General features: G+C 48.4%; 1 protein-coding gene across 1 annotated transcript; it reads right to left on the reverse strand.

The window, feature by feature from the left end:
• Positions 1–2,810: 2,810 nt before the first annotated feature.
• SKP2 (S-phase kinase associated protein 2) lies at positions 2,811–10,985 on the reverse strand. Its single transcript, XM_075268128.1, has 10 exons — positions 10,911–10,985; positions 9,481–9,743; positions 9,124–9,235; positions 5,655–5,798; positions 5,369–5,503; positions 5,139–5,237; positions 4,618–4,745; positions 4,334–4,385; positions 4,016–4,120; positions 2,811–3,089 (listed from the first exon to the last, which is right to left on the reverse strand). The coding sequence occupies exons 1-10, from the start codon at positions 10,913–10,915 to the stop codon at positions 2,879–2,881; spliced, it is 1,254 nt and encodes a 417-aa protein (XP_075124229.1). The 5' UTR covers positions 10,916–10,985; the 3' UTR covers positions 2,811–2,878.
• Positions 10,986–14,785: the final 3,800 nt, after the last annotated feature.

The raw sequence follows: 14,785 nt of genomic DNA on the forward strand, positions 1-14,785 counted from the left end.
AGAGCAGTTAAAGGAGACAGGGGAGAGATGAGGGGAAGGAACACGGTAAATATTGATGAGGTTTGTAGGCCTTCTATGTGTGCAGGAAGAAGAAGGGTTAGTGTAAGAAGGAGGGCCGGGGTTAGGAGAGATGTCCCCAGCAGCTAGGAGGAGCAGAATGGACAGAGACAGAAGGTGGTTCAGTGATTTATGTGGGCGCTTAAGTTTGGTGTCACTGCTAAAAGAAGTAAAGGGGCGATTAAAGAGAGTGAGAAGTGTGTGAGCTGTACATGGGAGAAGGAAGAAAAGAGGGACTGATATGGATGGAGTGTACTGGTGGTAGAGGTGGAGGAGAGGTCTGCAGGAAGACAATGGCTAAGATAGTAAGTGACAGTGCAGCTACAGGATACCATGTGGTAAAAGTTGTTGTTTTGGGTTCTGGTTTGCCCGGTGTTCCTCCATGGTTAGCCCATTTGTGCCATGTGTAAGTGTACTTTGGTTAAGACGGATGCTGCCTAAGAAAATCCTAAATCCTCAGTGGACTAAAATACACAGATCTGTGAAAATGGTTCCCTCAAAGATGTGAAAATGTCAGAGCCCAGTTCTGCACCCTGGTGGTCTGATCACTAGGACCCCATGGGTAGTGACCCTGTATGGCCGTTGCTCTGAGGGTTCATTCTAGACTTGTAGGGCACTTTAGACCCGGTTACATGTCTTTGATCTAATGGAAAGAAAACGCAGAAGACAGTTTGTAAAACAATTTATAATAAGACCATCGTTAAAAAGCACAGTAAAAAGTTCGTCATGGCTCCAGTTCTCATTCACAGAGTGTGCAATTACACATGGCGGCCGTGCCTGCCTACATCATACAGACATGTGACCAGGGCTGTAGCATTGTATGGAGCTGGCCTTGTATCTACGGGCTGGTCACGATACTGACAACCTCTGCACAGGATAGACCATCAGTAGGTGACCTGTAGTCAGACGCCAGGACTAGAAGCCAACCGGCTGCCGCTTAGGTCTGTGGATGGATTCATGAAATCGATGCAGTGCCCCGATGTGTCTGCTATACAGAGGAAGAGGCTGCACTTTGTACCAATCACCTATCCTATGGTTAGATCATAAAGACCGCCGGTGGGGGTTGTAAGTAAATACGGCATTGCTCCGGTTCTGTCCAATCTCAGTCTTTTATTACATCTGGTCCAGGGAAAGTTGGGTAAAAACCAGTTGCCTGGCCGTTACAGGCAGAAGACCACTAACTCCAGAGAGACACGGAAAATCCTAGGAAATTGGATAGCAGCCATGTTGGTTTTCACTCAACTTTTCTAAAACCAGATAACACTAAGTCTGATAGAGGGACAAGGCAGGGATTTTTTTTTTTTGTTTTAACACATGTGCTACCTCCCTAGGACAAAGAAGAAAGCGAAGCACTACTATACTAGTAGACAGAAAGGGGCCGGATCAGGATCCTATAGGGCAGTGTTACATGAAATACAGCCATTATACAGAGTACGACTCCCCCTTGTGGCAGTAAAACCAGAGTGCACCCAGTGATCAAATCTCCCCACAGTAGAATCCTACAGACAGAGAATAATGATGCATTAAAGAGAACAGCTCAGCGCCCCCTACAGCTTAACTACTGTTAAAAAATAAAAAAAATCTATAAATATAACCTGGTGTAGAGCGCTAGGAGAGAGGAGCCATCACTAACGTAACCTCAAATAAGAGACGCCATAGAGCGGGCACACTGACCTCAGATTGTGGCTCACCGTCTCTAGTATATGGGCAGGCACCGGTCAGCTGCCTCCAGTATCAGATATCAGAGATTAGGCACTTGCATTGGCATAGGAGGCTGGCAGCAGCTGATGCCCTCAGTCAATCCAAGTGTGCACATTGATGGGGAGCTCACGAGGAACAGCATGCGATCAGAAGAGCGCTCATACACGGCGCCAGCTTTAGTCTAGATGCTGGTAAACATGGCGTCAATCAGGAGTAGAGACACATGAAAGAGTTATCTGGGCTTCAGGATAGACCATAACTATCTGATTGATCCTGTCAGAGGCGCAGTCACTGCAGCTCCCACTAACTCCAATGAGGGCTGAGCTGCAGAGACAGCGCCTGGTCACATCCGCTAGTGTATAGGACGGGCACAGGAGGTGGCTCCGTCCGGCCCTACACCAATCTGGTATGTATGACCTATCCCTTTAAGTCTGTTAAGTCTAAACGCATGTTACTGACCCGCTCACATCTCTACCAGTATCTTGTCCTACATGGATAAAGTCCCAACATTGACCGCTCACAATATTCATATGGCTGGACATGTATAGACACTTACTCCCTCCATTGTTCAGTTTGGGATGAATCTAGGTCATAGGATCAGAACCAGCAGCCATAACCCCATCACCAAGTCACTCTGCCTTGGTTCACAGGTACAATGGAGGGGCTGAGATAGGATTAGAATAGTAAAATCCCCCCATAGTACAAGTAACACCTGAGGTGGGGTGCTGGCTCTGATCATATGATCACGTAGCCCAGAGATTGAGCCAGCCCAGAATCCAGAAATTCATCTCAAATAAAACCAAAGAGAGTAAGACTCCCTGAAGAACCCCATTGCTCAGATACAGTGCCCCTCCCCCCACCCTTCCATTTTGTAATTAGTCATCCGCTCATAAGCCTTGGCTCAGGGTCCCCTATAGCAGTGTCGGTGAGGGGGGGGGTCACACAGGTAGATCTAGCAGTAATAGTGTCACCTTCTAGAAAATGTTCATTCAGGGATACCGTGATCCATCAGAGACACTGGCTTCCATGTTCGGATTCTACGTCACAGGTCAGTCATTCAGTTCATTGTGGTCAAGGAAGAATTCAAGTTAGCGGATTTGTGGCGCGGCGGCCGCTCTCATTACAAGTCTATGCGATTCAGTGACAACTTGCACCGTAGGCCCCATATGTCCCGATTCTTCTTGTGGCCGGAGGTGGGCCTGGCGATGGTGCTGAAGAAGGAGCCGTTTACCTTGATATGTGGGAGCGACTCTTTCAGCGCTTGTAAAGAATTGTCAGTCACTATACCAAACACGCTGAGGGTCTTCAGGTGCAGGAGTTTTCCCAGGTCACTGACAAGAGAAAAAACAAAAAAAAACCATTTAGGAAGATGTAAAAGATGGGTCATCCATTGAAGATCAGCGAGGGTCTGACACCTGGGACCCCAAAGCGCCCTGTGGCGTCATATTCATTGGTCACAGCTCAGTTTGAGTGAATGAGGCCGAGCTGCAATACCAAGCACAGCCACTATACAATGTACGGCACTGTGCTTGGCAAGACGAAGCGGCATTACTCACCCAAACACTGCAACCTATCTTGCTAATCGGCAAGGTGCCCTAAAATCTTTATTTAATGGCCTCTCTTATATCTTACGTATTGATTACTTAGGCTTGAACACCCCTTTCATATTGTGTATCGAGTTAAAGGGGTTTTCTTGTCTTAGGCCACACGGGCCGTAATTGCAGCGCTACAGATAGAACAGCGACGTGAACGCGGTTCACGGAGTTTTCCTCTGCGGACTCTCTCAACATTATATCTATGGGAAAGCCGCCGGTGTTTCCATAGATATAATTGACATGCTGCGATTTGCAAAGCCGCAACAGATCTTTTCCGCAAAGTGGGATGGGATTCGCATGAATCTCATCCACTTTGCCTGCACTGTACAATGCTGCGATTTTTCCCGCGGCGTCTCCGTTGCGGTCAAATCGCAGCGTTTACGTCCCGTGGGGCCCTCGGCCTTACAGAGTGATGGCATACAGCTTTTAAACTTCCCCCCGCACAGCGCCACCATAGCTTCGCAGGTAACTACAGCTGGTTGATGGAGTTGCTTGTACAGGATTGGTGTGGGCCCAAAATGTTAGATCCCCACCAATCAATGTGATGGCATACCCTAGCAATGTACCATCGCTTTACAAGATGGAGGGAAGTTTCGTTGCTGTATTCTATAGTATAGGCCCATCTGGTAAGAGTTGGGCTTAAATAGTGACAATGTTCTTACAGCAAAGCAGTAGGCGTGATCTGATAGCAGCGGCTGAGTCCGAGGTGTTGGAGTCGGAGCTGCTGAAACGCAGAGAAGCAGTCGGCGGTGAGCATCACACTATCACTGCAAACAGGACAAAGACATTAGACATTCCTTATGATATAAGGCTACACATATTAAACATTTATTACACACAGACTCAGAAGATTTTAAGTTTTCCACTCTGCCAAGGTAGTGAGCACTACTGGAGTTTGGACACTCAGGTCCATTCTTCCACCCACTGACTTAGAATGATAGATTTTGGCTATTATTCCACAACCAAAATGGAAATCTTACCTCAAGTCTAGGCTGATAAGATCAGGACACCTCTGAGCCAATATGTCTATATCTGAAAAACAAATATATTGTATGAGAGTGAACACCCCACAGTGTCCCGGGTATGGAGTATCCGCTACACCAGGGGTCAGCAGTCTTTGCAATCCACATGTTGTGAAGTGGCCTGGATGGAAGGAAGCGTTCTCTATTGTTCATGAAACAAATGGAATATACTGAGAGTTGTAGTATGACAATAAGTGGTGTGCTGAAGGCTGCCGACCCCGCCACTACACCGTTCTATATACCAGTTATCTCCAGGTTCTGTCGGTAGCCGCTGAAGTTCAGTTGTGTTAAACTGCTAGGGAAGCTCTGCACGGAGTTCTTCACATGGTCCGCTGTGAAATCGCACCACGACAGGTTCAGTTCTTCCAGGCTAAAAGAAAGAGGAGGTGACCGGATTATCACACAGTGAGGCTAGGGCCTAGGAATACAGGTCACCTTGCAAATCTCTCATGTTAGTGAATAATCACAGTGACGCTGAAGGAGCCACAACCAGAAATCTCCCCCTGAACTGCACAGCTTCTTCTGTTTCTACCAGTTCATTCACATGCAACAGATTAGTTGACATTTCTGCAGTATTGTTCCTGCCCCGAGCCGTGTGTTCACGGGACTGCTGCAGAAATGGCTGCAACAAGTCTGCCGTGTGAATTCCAGCTTCGGATTGGTCACGATACTTCACATCTATAACCATGGGGTGGGCTGGTCCCCTATATAAAATCTCTGCAGGATACGTCAGCAATATTTGACTTGTTTTCTGAAGACTTACCTCGTGCAGCTTTTTAGCATCTGTGTGAGCGATTCAGGAGAAAAACCTGAGCAGCCGCCAAGATTTAACCGGATCAGGTCTGAATTCTGAGCAATACCACTGAAAAAAAAATAAAATTTTTTAACAAATTCTTATACGTCTGAACAAAAGAGGTTTAAGTAAATCGAGGATGGAGCAGTAATACTTAGGCCCACAAATATTTTTTCGTGGAATAACCATCAGTGTCTTACCAGATTGTGCCATCAGAGAGCTCCAGGCCTTCCAGGCTCAGGTTGTGCAGGTTGTGGCAGCGGGAGATGATGCTCTGCAGAGTGTCTGCGCTCGCTGTACAGTTGGAGAAGTCTGCGTGCTGAAGGCGCAGGGGTCTGGAGAACACAAATAGCCGTGTCAGGTCCAGCAATACACACAGACTGATCAGATCTATTGCACAGACCAAGACACTTTTCTGCATCAGACAACACTTATGGCAGACACGTTGGTTTCATTTTTTTTTTAGGATCAGAAGTGATTTCTCACCTGACTTGTTTAAATAAAGGTTCTCCAAGGCACGACCTGGGGCAGCGCAGCACGACAACGCCCAGCGACAGCAGCTTTCCGATCACACCATTCACCAGATGTTTGCCAGTGAGGTCCACGCTCTGCCATAATGACTCGTCACACCTAAGAGAGAAGAGGTTTTATGTATAATGTATTCCAGATTGTAATAGCAATGGCACAACCCAGACAATATCTTCTCAGGTTTCATCAGATTCACCTCTCCTGTCTCCATTATTATTGAAACTGAACAGAGTCATTAGAGAGACACCACCCCCTCCCCGGTGATGGGATGTAATCGCAAAGGTTATGTACTAGGCTATGGCTAGGATAAGGGATAACGTTACATTCATTGGGCTATGACTGCAGGGACCACCACCGACCCCGAGAATGGGGCTCCTGATTGACTGGCAGGCCAAGCCTGCACCCTGCTGCTCCAGTCACTTTCTATGGGAGTGTCGGAGCCAAGTACAGAGCTTGTCCATCTTTGGCACTCCAAGGCACGTGCATGGGCTGCTGCCCCATCAGGATCAATGGGGGTTCCAGTAGTCAGACCCCTACCAATCATTTATCACCTAGCCTAACCACAGGGGTCAACTTCAAAACTAAGGCTAAGTTCACATGTGAATTACAAGTGGTATCATTTAGTCCAGGGAAAAAAAAAAAAAAAAAAAAAAAAAAAAGCAGTTTTTGGACCTTGAGGCGTCTTTTGGTAAAAACCGCTTCATAAAACAGGCGGTTTCCCCCTTCCAGACGGTGAATGGACCGTAAAAAAAAAACGCATTTGGTCGCGATTTTTGCAAAGAACTGCACCAAAAACCACAATGTGGTTTTTTTGGCAAAAAATTGCAACACGGTTTGCATCTCCCATTCACCTCTATTGACTTCCTGAGGCGGAATCTGCCTCAAGAAAGGTCATGTTGCTTCTTTTTGCCGCTAGTGGTCTCCATAGACCACCATTGTGAGGGGGTGGATTATGACGTGGATTCCGCGCCATAATCCGCCCCCTCTGTGCCCGTGTGAACGGGCCCTTAGTATATAACACCTTTAAGGCCCCATGTTGCAGAAATGCAGTTATTTCTGTTGTGGATTGTGTTCTGGTTTTTTTGAGCCAAAGCCAGGAGTGGAGTGAGTGACAGGGAGAAGTAGAAGCACTTCCAAAATATTGCCATTCTTTTGTAGCCATTCTTGACTTTTGCTCAAACAAAAAACAAACCCCAAAACGCTGCACTGTCACAACATGGGGCTGTCTCCGTCTCCTGTTGGTAGAAGACAAAAACTCAGCATTCAGTGTCCGCCATTCACCGGACACGCTGGGGCTCTCCGCGGCGAAACAGTTTTTAACCCCTTCCCGCCGATGGCATTTTTTGATTTTCGCTTTTGCCTCCCCTCCTTCCAAACTCCATAACTTTTTTTATTTCTCCGCTCCCAGAGCCATATGAGGTCTTAATCTTTGCGGGACAAATTTTTCTTCATGATGCCGCCATTAATTATTCTGTATAATGTACTGGGAAGCAGGAAAAAAAATAAATAAATTGCATTTCTGCGACATTCTTACGGGCTTTGGTTTTACAGCGTTCACTGTGCAGCCAAAATGACCTGTCCCCTGTATTCTGTGTTTCGGTCCGATTCTGGGGATACCAAATTTATATGGTTTTATTTACATTTTAACCCCTTAAAAAAAAAAAAAAAAATCCAAAAATGTTAATTTTCTTTTCTAAAAGTCGCCATATTCCGAAAGCTGTAACTTTTTTTTATACGTCCGTGTACGGGGATGCATAGGGCGTCTTTTTTTGCGGGGCCGGGTGTACTTTTTAGTTCTACCATTTTTGGGAAATGTTATTGCTTTGATCACTTTTTATTCTAATTTTTATAAGAATCAAAATAGTGAGAAAAAAAACAGTGATTTGGCACTTTTGACCATTTTTCCCGCTACGGTGTTTACCGAACAGGAAAAATATTGTTATAGATTTGTAGAGCGGGCGATTTCGGACACGGGGATACCTAACATGTAGGTGTTACACAGTATTTAACTACTTTTATATGTGTTCTAGGGAAAGGGGGGTGATTTTAATTTTTAAAAAATTTAAACTTTTCTTTTTGCATTTATTAGACCCCCTAGGGGTGTTGAACCCTAGAGGGTCTGATCACTAATGCAATGCATTATAATGCTAATGCATTGCAAAAAAAAAAAATAAAAAAAAAAAAAAAAATCAGCATTTCTTTTGCAGGCTGCATAGACCAGCCTGCAAAAGAAAATTACTGCAGACTGGCCGGGAGCTTTTACAAGGCTCCCGGCTGTCATGGAAATGTGACGTCAGCCCTGGAGCTTGCTCCAGGCGCCAGCGATCACTGGCAAAATGGCGCCTCTGACCGCGCCGCTGGAAGGGTTAATGCCTCTGATCAGTCCGGCATTAGCGCTGGCTGTCTACCGTGTAACACAGTAGACACCCGAAGGCTATGGCGGCCGCCATAGTTAAACACCCGACATGCGCAATACCAGTACAGTGGATGTCAGGTAAGGGTTAAACCGGACACAAAGTCCTGCATGTCTGACTGTGTCCAGTATCTGGAGTATGTAAATGCCCAATGTATATGCCCCACATATAGACACACACAGAGTATGGGCACCACCACATGCTACTACTCCACTCACTTCTATGGGGCTTCCAGGAAAGTGATCTCTGGCAGTCAGATAGAAGTGAATGGAACCATGTCAAGTGTGTGCGCCAACCCTCTTTTCACATGGGCACTTGCAGGCCCCTGTTCACATGACGCCTGGGCATCCATTATCATTAGGGAACCCTTTTAAAGGGTTTATCCAATCAAAATATTATTCCTATGACAAGATTCTTCAATAGAAATAACTAACAAATAGGAATCATTAAAATTCTACGCCATCTACCCGATTTCCACTCAGGTCATGTGACCACATCTGTGAGGTTTCATTTGCTAACTCGCCCACTGAAACCTGCAAATGAAACGTTGCAGCACCACGTGACCTGTTGGAAGTCAACCCACTTTCCTGTAAGGAGCTTACAAACATAACATCAAAGTAGTCATGTGACCTAAATACAAATCAGCTCAACGGAAACAAATTTGGACATGATTGTATGTTAGTAAGCGGTTTATACTGAGGAGTCCTGTTATATGAACTAAAATTTTAGCAAGCGGAACCCCCACACACAAAAAACACACCCCACATTAACCACCACCTAATTAAAGCAATGGCAGCCACGTACTGTATGGATGTGCGGGGTCTATCACAGCTCTTTGTACAGACTCTCCAGTCTGGCTAACTAGGAGATCTCCATCTATTTCTCCTCATACCCTCTAACAAGTCATATAGAGGAGTTGTGCAGAGTCCGCCGTATTTTAAGAGGACCCATACAACAAGTGCAAGGCCTTAGCCGACGTCCTACACTCTTATCCCCATATTTTGTTTACTTACGAAAGTCTATTCCAGCGTTTGCACACTCGGGACGCTCTCAGGAGGTCGGTTAAATGCAAGTAGGAGAAGATGCCCAAAAGTAGCTCATCGGGGAGCGAGTCCCAGGATATGCCTGTCAGATAAAGAAAATAGACAATCTGCATTAACATGAGAACAATTCAATGACTGCAGAGCTCAGAGGGAGCCCAAAATCCCAACAGCAATGAAACGTAACCTATAGCTCTCCGGCTCTTGTGAACTACAATACCCAGCATGCCCTGGCTGAACACTACGGTTTGCAAATCCTTGTCCTACAACATCGTGCCCACCCTTGCTCTAAGGAATATATATCCACTGTATCAGTATATAGACAAGTACCTGGCGGAGATGACCTGGATGTCCTCGGACGTCTGGCAATAACAAACCCGTCATCTTTCTCCTTCTGTTTCTGCTTCTTTAGCGGAGGGGTTGTGTTGTGTACTATTTGGTCCTGAGGCGTGTTTTCCGTGTCCTGTAAGTCTCTTTCCATCGGGGTCACTCCCATTCCACTAAGTAGATCCGAACTTCTCTTTGCGTCCCACGACCAAGAGTTGAGTCTGGACGTATTCATGGCCGAAGCCGGGATTTCTTGTAGGTGTTTCCTGTAAGAGCAGCCACAAGTTTATAACTTGATCTTAATATTTTAACACACAGTCAATCCAAGTGATCTCGTGTCCTCGCTGAACACACTGGGGCAGATTATTAAGACTACGGTTTTGTATGATATTCTTACTAAAGGCCCTGACGGGAGACGGAGGATTTATCACAACGTTCCGGCCCCAATAGGATGTCTTATACTGATTATCTATCCATATGATGTCACCAGTATGTGAGCTACTGGGGGGGGGGGGGGGGGGGGTGTCTGACACCCGGAGCCCGCACATATCACAGCGTAGCCCTACATCACCAAATAATTGCCAGGCAGGTTGGGTGGGGGTGTTTGGTGGCGCTACCAGGCCAGGGGTGCTGTGGTGTTCTGTTGTGCTACCAGGCCAGGGGTGGGGGGTGTTCAGTGGCGCTACCAGGTAAGGGGAGTGTGTGTGTGTGTGGTGTTCGGTGGCACTACCAGGCCAGAGGGAATTCAGTGGTGCTACCAGGCCAAGGGTGGGGTGGTTAGGTGGCACTACCAGGCTGGAGTGTTGGGGGGAGGGGTGTTGGGGGGGGGGGGTTCAGTGGCGCTACCAGGAAAGGGGTGTGGGTGTGTGTATGGGGGGAGGGGGTGTTCGCTACCAGGCCAGGGGTAGGGGGGTTAGGTGGCACTACCAGGTCAGGGGTAGGGGGGTGTTGGAGCCAGAACACTACTTCAGGTCACATGACGCAGGACCGTGGCATGGACGGCGCCCCCATGTCCATCATCGGCGATCCCCAGACAATACCTTTACCTATTGGGTATTTTTATCTCTGGCACAGACTGTATTATTATTATATAGCGCACATATCTGGGTGTATCCGCCACTATATTACAGCCCGGGCATCCTGAAGTTGTCTAATAGCAGCAGGACTACAACTCCCAGCATGCCCAGGTCTCTCTGCACACTGGGAGTTGTGATTTTGTCCCCAGGGTAAGGAGTACTGTGTTAGGGTATATGTGCCCCATGGACAGCACTGCCCGCCCCTATACATGGTAGGAGTTGTAGTCTTATTGACTAAACGCCCAATATCATGTATTACAACAACACCGCTCCCATTATACAGACGTCTCCTCCACCACAGCCCACGGTAAGGAGCCGCCATGTCCCGCTGTATCCGCCGCTCCCGGTGATATTTACCTCATGATGATCTGCGCGCCCGACCGGCTCCTTTTCCGAACTTCCCGCGTCCTGTTCTCTGCGCTCAGGGCCGCGCTGACGTCACCCGGCAGCTAATGCGCACGCGCCGAATCTCTAGTTGACTCACCTATTTTTTGGTCACGTGGTTTTTATAGCGGTCACTTGGTCTCTCAGTAGGCGTGACCTTGTTGCCCATAGCAACAGAGATAGAAGCGAACACTGACATAACTCACAATTTTGGCTTCCTGAGCCATTACAACACACCTGCCTGCTTTGGCTCTGCACATTCCCAACCATGTCCCTTTGTGCCCCCCCCCACACAGTATAATGGACCGCTCATTATGACCCCCATAGTATAATGCCCCCCTCAATGTGACCAGCACAGTATAATAGTTCCATCAATGTAGCCCCAACAGTTTAATGCCCTCCTCAGTATGACCCCCGCAGTATAATGCACACCTCCCAACTTTTGGAGAACTGAAAGAGGGACAACTTTAGCTCCACCCACTTTTGTGTTGACTCCGCCCATTCTCATTCATTTTCCATGTGCCCGCACACAGTATAATCATCCTACAGTCACCCGAACATTATATGTCCCCCCTCCATCTCTGCCCCCAGATTCATGTCCTCTCCATCTCTGCCCCCAGATTCATGTCCCCCCATCTCTGCCCCCAGATTCATGTCTCTCCATCTCTGCCCCCAGATTCATGTCCCCCCATCTCTGCCCCCAGATTCATGTCCTCTCCATCTCTGCCCCCAGATTCATGTCTCTCCATCTCTGCCCCCAGATTCATGTCCCCCCATCTCTGCCCCCAGATTCATGTCCTCTCCATCTCTGCCCCCAGATTCATGTCCCCCCATCTCTTCCCCAGATTCATGTCCCCTCCATCTCTGCCACCAGATTCATGTCCCCTCCATCTCTGTCCCCAGATTCATGTCCCCTCCATCTCTGCCCCCAGATTCATGTCCCCTCCATCTCTGCCCCCACATTCATGTCCTCTCCATCTCTGCCCCCAGATTCATGTCCCCTCCATCTCTGCCCCCACATTCATGTCCCCACATCTCTGCCCCCGGATTCATGTCCCCTCCATCTCTTCCCCCAGATTCATGTCCCCTCCATCTCTGCCCCCAGATTCATGTCCCCTCCATCTCTGCCCCCAGATTCATGTCCCCCCATCTCTGCCCCCAGATTCATGTCCCCTCCATCTCTGCCCCCAGATTCATGTCCTCTCCATCTCTGCCCCCAGATTCATGTCCCCTCCATCTCTGCCCCCAGATTCATGTCCCCTCCATCTCTGCCCCCAGATTCATGTCTTCCATCTCTGCCCCCAGATTCATGTCCCCCCATCTCTTCCCCAGATTCATGTCCCCTCCATCTCTGCCCCCAGATTCATGTCCCCTCCATCTCTGTCCCCAGATTCATGTCCCCTCCATCTCTGCCCCCAGATTCATGTCCCCTCCATCTCTGCCCCCACATTCATGTCCCCTCCATCTCTGCCCCCACATTCATGTCCTCTCCATCTCTGCCCCCAGATTCATGTCCCCTCCATCTCTGCCCCCACATTCATGTCCCCACATCTCTGCCCCCGGATTCATGTCCCCTCCATCTCTTCCCCCAGATTCATGTCCCCTCCATCTCTGCCCCCAGATTCATGTCCCCTCCATCTCTGCCCCCAGATTCATGTCCCCCCATCTCTGCCCCCAGATTCATGTCCCCTCCATCTCTGCCCCCAGATTCATGTCCTCTCCATCTCTGCCCCCAGATTCATGTCCCCTCCATCTCTGCCCCCAGATTCATGTCCCCTCCATCTCTGCCCCCAGATTCATGTTCCCTCCATCTCTGCCCCCAGATTCATGTCTTCCATCTCTGCCCCCAGATTCATGTCCTCTCCATCTCTGCCCCCAGATTCATGTCCTCTCCATCTCTGCCCCCAGATTCATGTCCCCTCCATCTCTGCCCCCAGTGTCATGCCGTCCTCTCCTTCATCTGCCCCCAGTTTCACCTCCACATTACACTTACCTTCTCCTCGTTCCCTCGCTGCTCTCTGCGTGCCTCTCTCTCACTGGCGCACAGTTGTAGACACAATGTGACGTCATCACATCACGTCTACAACCCAGTAGCCGGCGGCAGCGGCGAAGCAAGGAGCTGACCTGTGTCGGCTCCTTGCTTCAGCCGCGTATGTGTTCAACTCAGATCTGCGTCCTCTGGAGTTGAAATCGGGACATACCTCCCTCCAACCGGGACCGCGGGACATGTCACCGGAATCGTGAATGTCCCGCGGAAATCGGGACGGTTGGGCGGTATGCCCTCATTATGAAACCTACAGTATAATCCCCCTCATTGTAGCCCCTCAGTATAATATTTCCCTCAAGGTGGCCCCCAAAGTATAATATCCATCTCAATGTCACCGCCACAGTATAATGGCCACCTTATTGTGGCCCCCATACTATAATACCGCCACACAGTATAATGTCCCACTCCATGTGGCCCACACATTATAATGTACCCCTTCACGTTGCACCCAAATTATAATTTCCCACTCAGAGCTCACATACTGATGACCTAGTCCTAGACTCTGGATAGGTTATCAGTATGAAAAATAGATTTAGGGCTGGAAAACCCTTTTAATGACAGCGCCCCTAGAGGCTGGGGTCACTTGTCAGCTCACAAACAGCACATAGACGTGAGGAGAGGCAGCAGTCAGTGCCCTTTCTAGTATACACACAGGGACCGATTATAACAGAGAGGGGTGTCGTAGGCAGTTCAGGGATATTCAGTGTCTCAGTACCGGCTCGGGAACACTTCAAATCTGCAATGTCTTCCACTCTATAAGTGACTAGCCCCCGCTAGGCTCATCGCGCTCACTTAGGAGGGGCGTCCTTTGTGTAATACTGCTTCCAAATGGCAAAACCGCAAGGGGCAGTGTTGGTGGAGGAACTGGAGCTCCTCTCTGACACCCTTTAAGGATGCGTCCACGCCACTAACAACTGGGACACAGGAGTGAATGGTGAACTGGAACATGACAGCTCTCTGCTACACCATTGTATTTAAAGGGGTTATCCATTTCTTAAAAAAATAGGGGCCAAATAACAGATCTATCGATACCAAACACTACCTAATATATAGTTATCTGACTTATTTTCAGATCAGCGATCATCACAGCATCATGTGACCTCAGATGAGGGATTTATTACCTTGAATTTAATTGAAGGGGAGTGGGGAAGGGAGAGGAACACAGAGAGTGAGAGCAGGGAGAGGCATCATGGGAAATGTAGTCTGTCCACAGAGACAGGGAGATTCAGGGTCCCTTCACACAGAGGAAAATGAGGAGGCATTGGGTGTGGAATTTCAGTTCTATCCGTGGACAGCTCCTGCTTCACCGCTGTGCTCTCCGTGCACTCCGGCCCCAGGCACAATGTGATGACATCACTTACATCGCGCCTACAGCTCCCAGAGCACTCCGAGAGGAGAGACTGCAGACAGAGCCGCAGGGGAGCAAAGAAAGGTGAGTATCAGTGTTTTTTATGTTAACCTTTGGGTGCAAATTGAGGGGGAACATGAAACTAAAGGCAAATGAAGGGGGCACACAAAACTGCAGGCTAATGAATGGGGGCATGAAACTTGGGACAGATGTAGAAGGGACATAAAACTAGGGGCAGACATAGGGGGGAATGAAACTAGGGGCAGATTAGAGGGCATGAAACTGGTGGCAGTGATGGACGGGGAACATTAAATTGGGGGCAGATGAAGGGGGTTATTAAACTGGGGATAAATGAAAGGGGGTATTAAGCTGGTGGCAGATGAAGGGGGGACATTTTAAACTGGTAGCAGATGAAGGGGGTTATTAAACTGGTGGCAAATGGAGGAGGTTGGG

The sequence above is a fragment of the Leptodactylus fuscus genome, chromosome 1 (genome assembly GCF_031893055.1).
Source record: "Leptodactylus fuscus isolate aLepFus1 chromosome 1, aLepFus1.hap2, whole genome shotgun sequence".
Classification (NCBI taxonomy): Eukaryota; Metazoa; Chordata; class Amphibia; order Anura; family Leptodactylidae; genus Leptodactylus; species Leptodactylus fuscus.

Coding starts and splice junctions, on each gene's coding strand:
- SKP2 (XM_075268128.1), bottom strand. Junction 5,799..9,123: donor AAACGCTGGAATAGACTTTC/GTAAGTAAACAA, acceptor CTTCTCTCTTAG/GTGTGACGAGTCATTATGGC. Junction 4,121..4,333: donor CTTATCAGCCTAGACTTGAG/GTAAGATTTCCA, acceptor TCCTGTTTGCAG/TGATAGTGTGATGCTCACCG.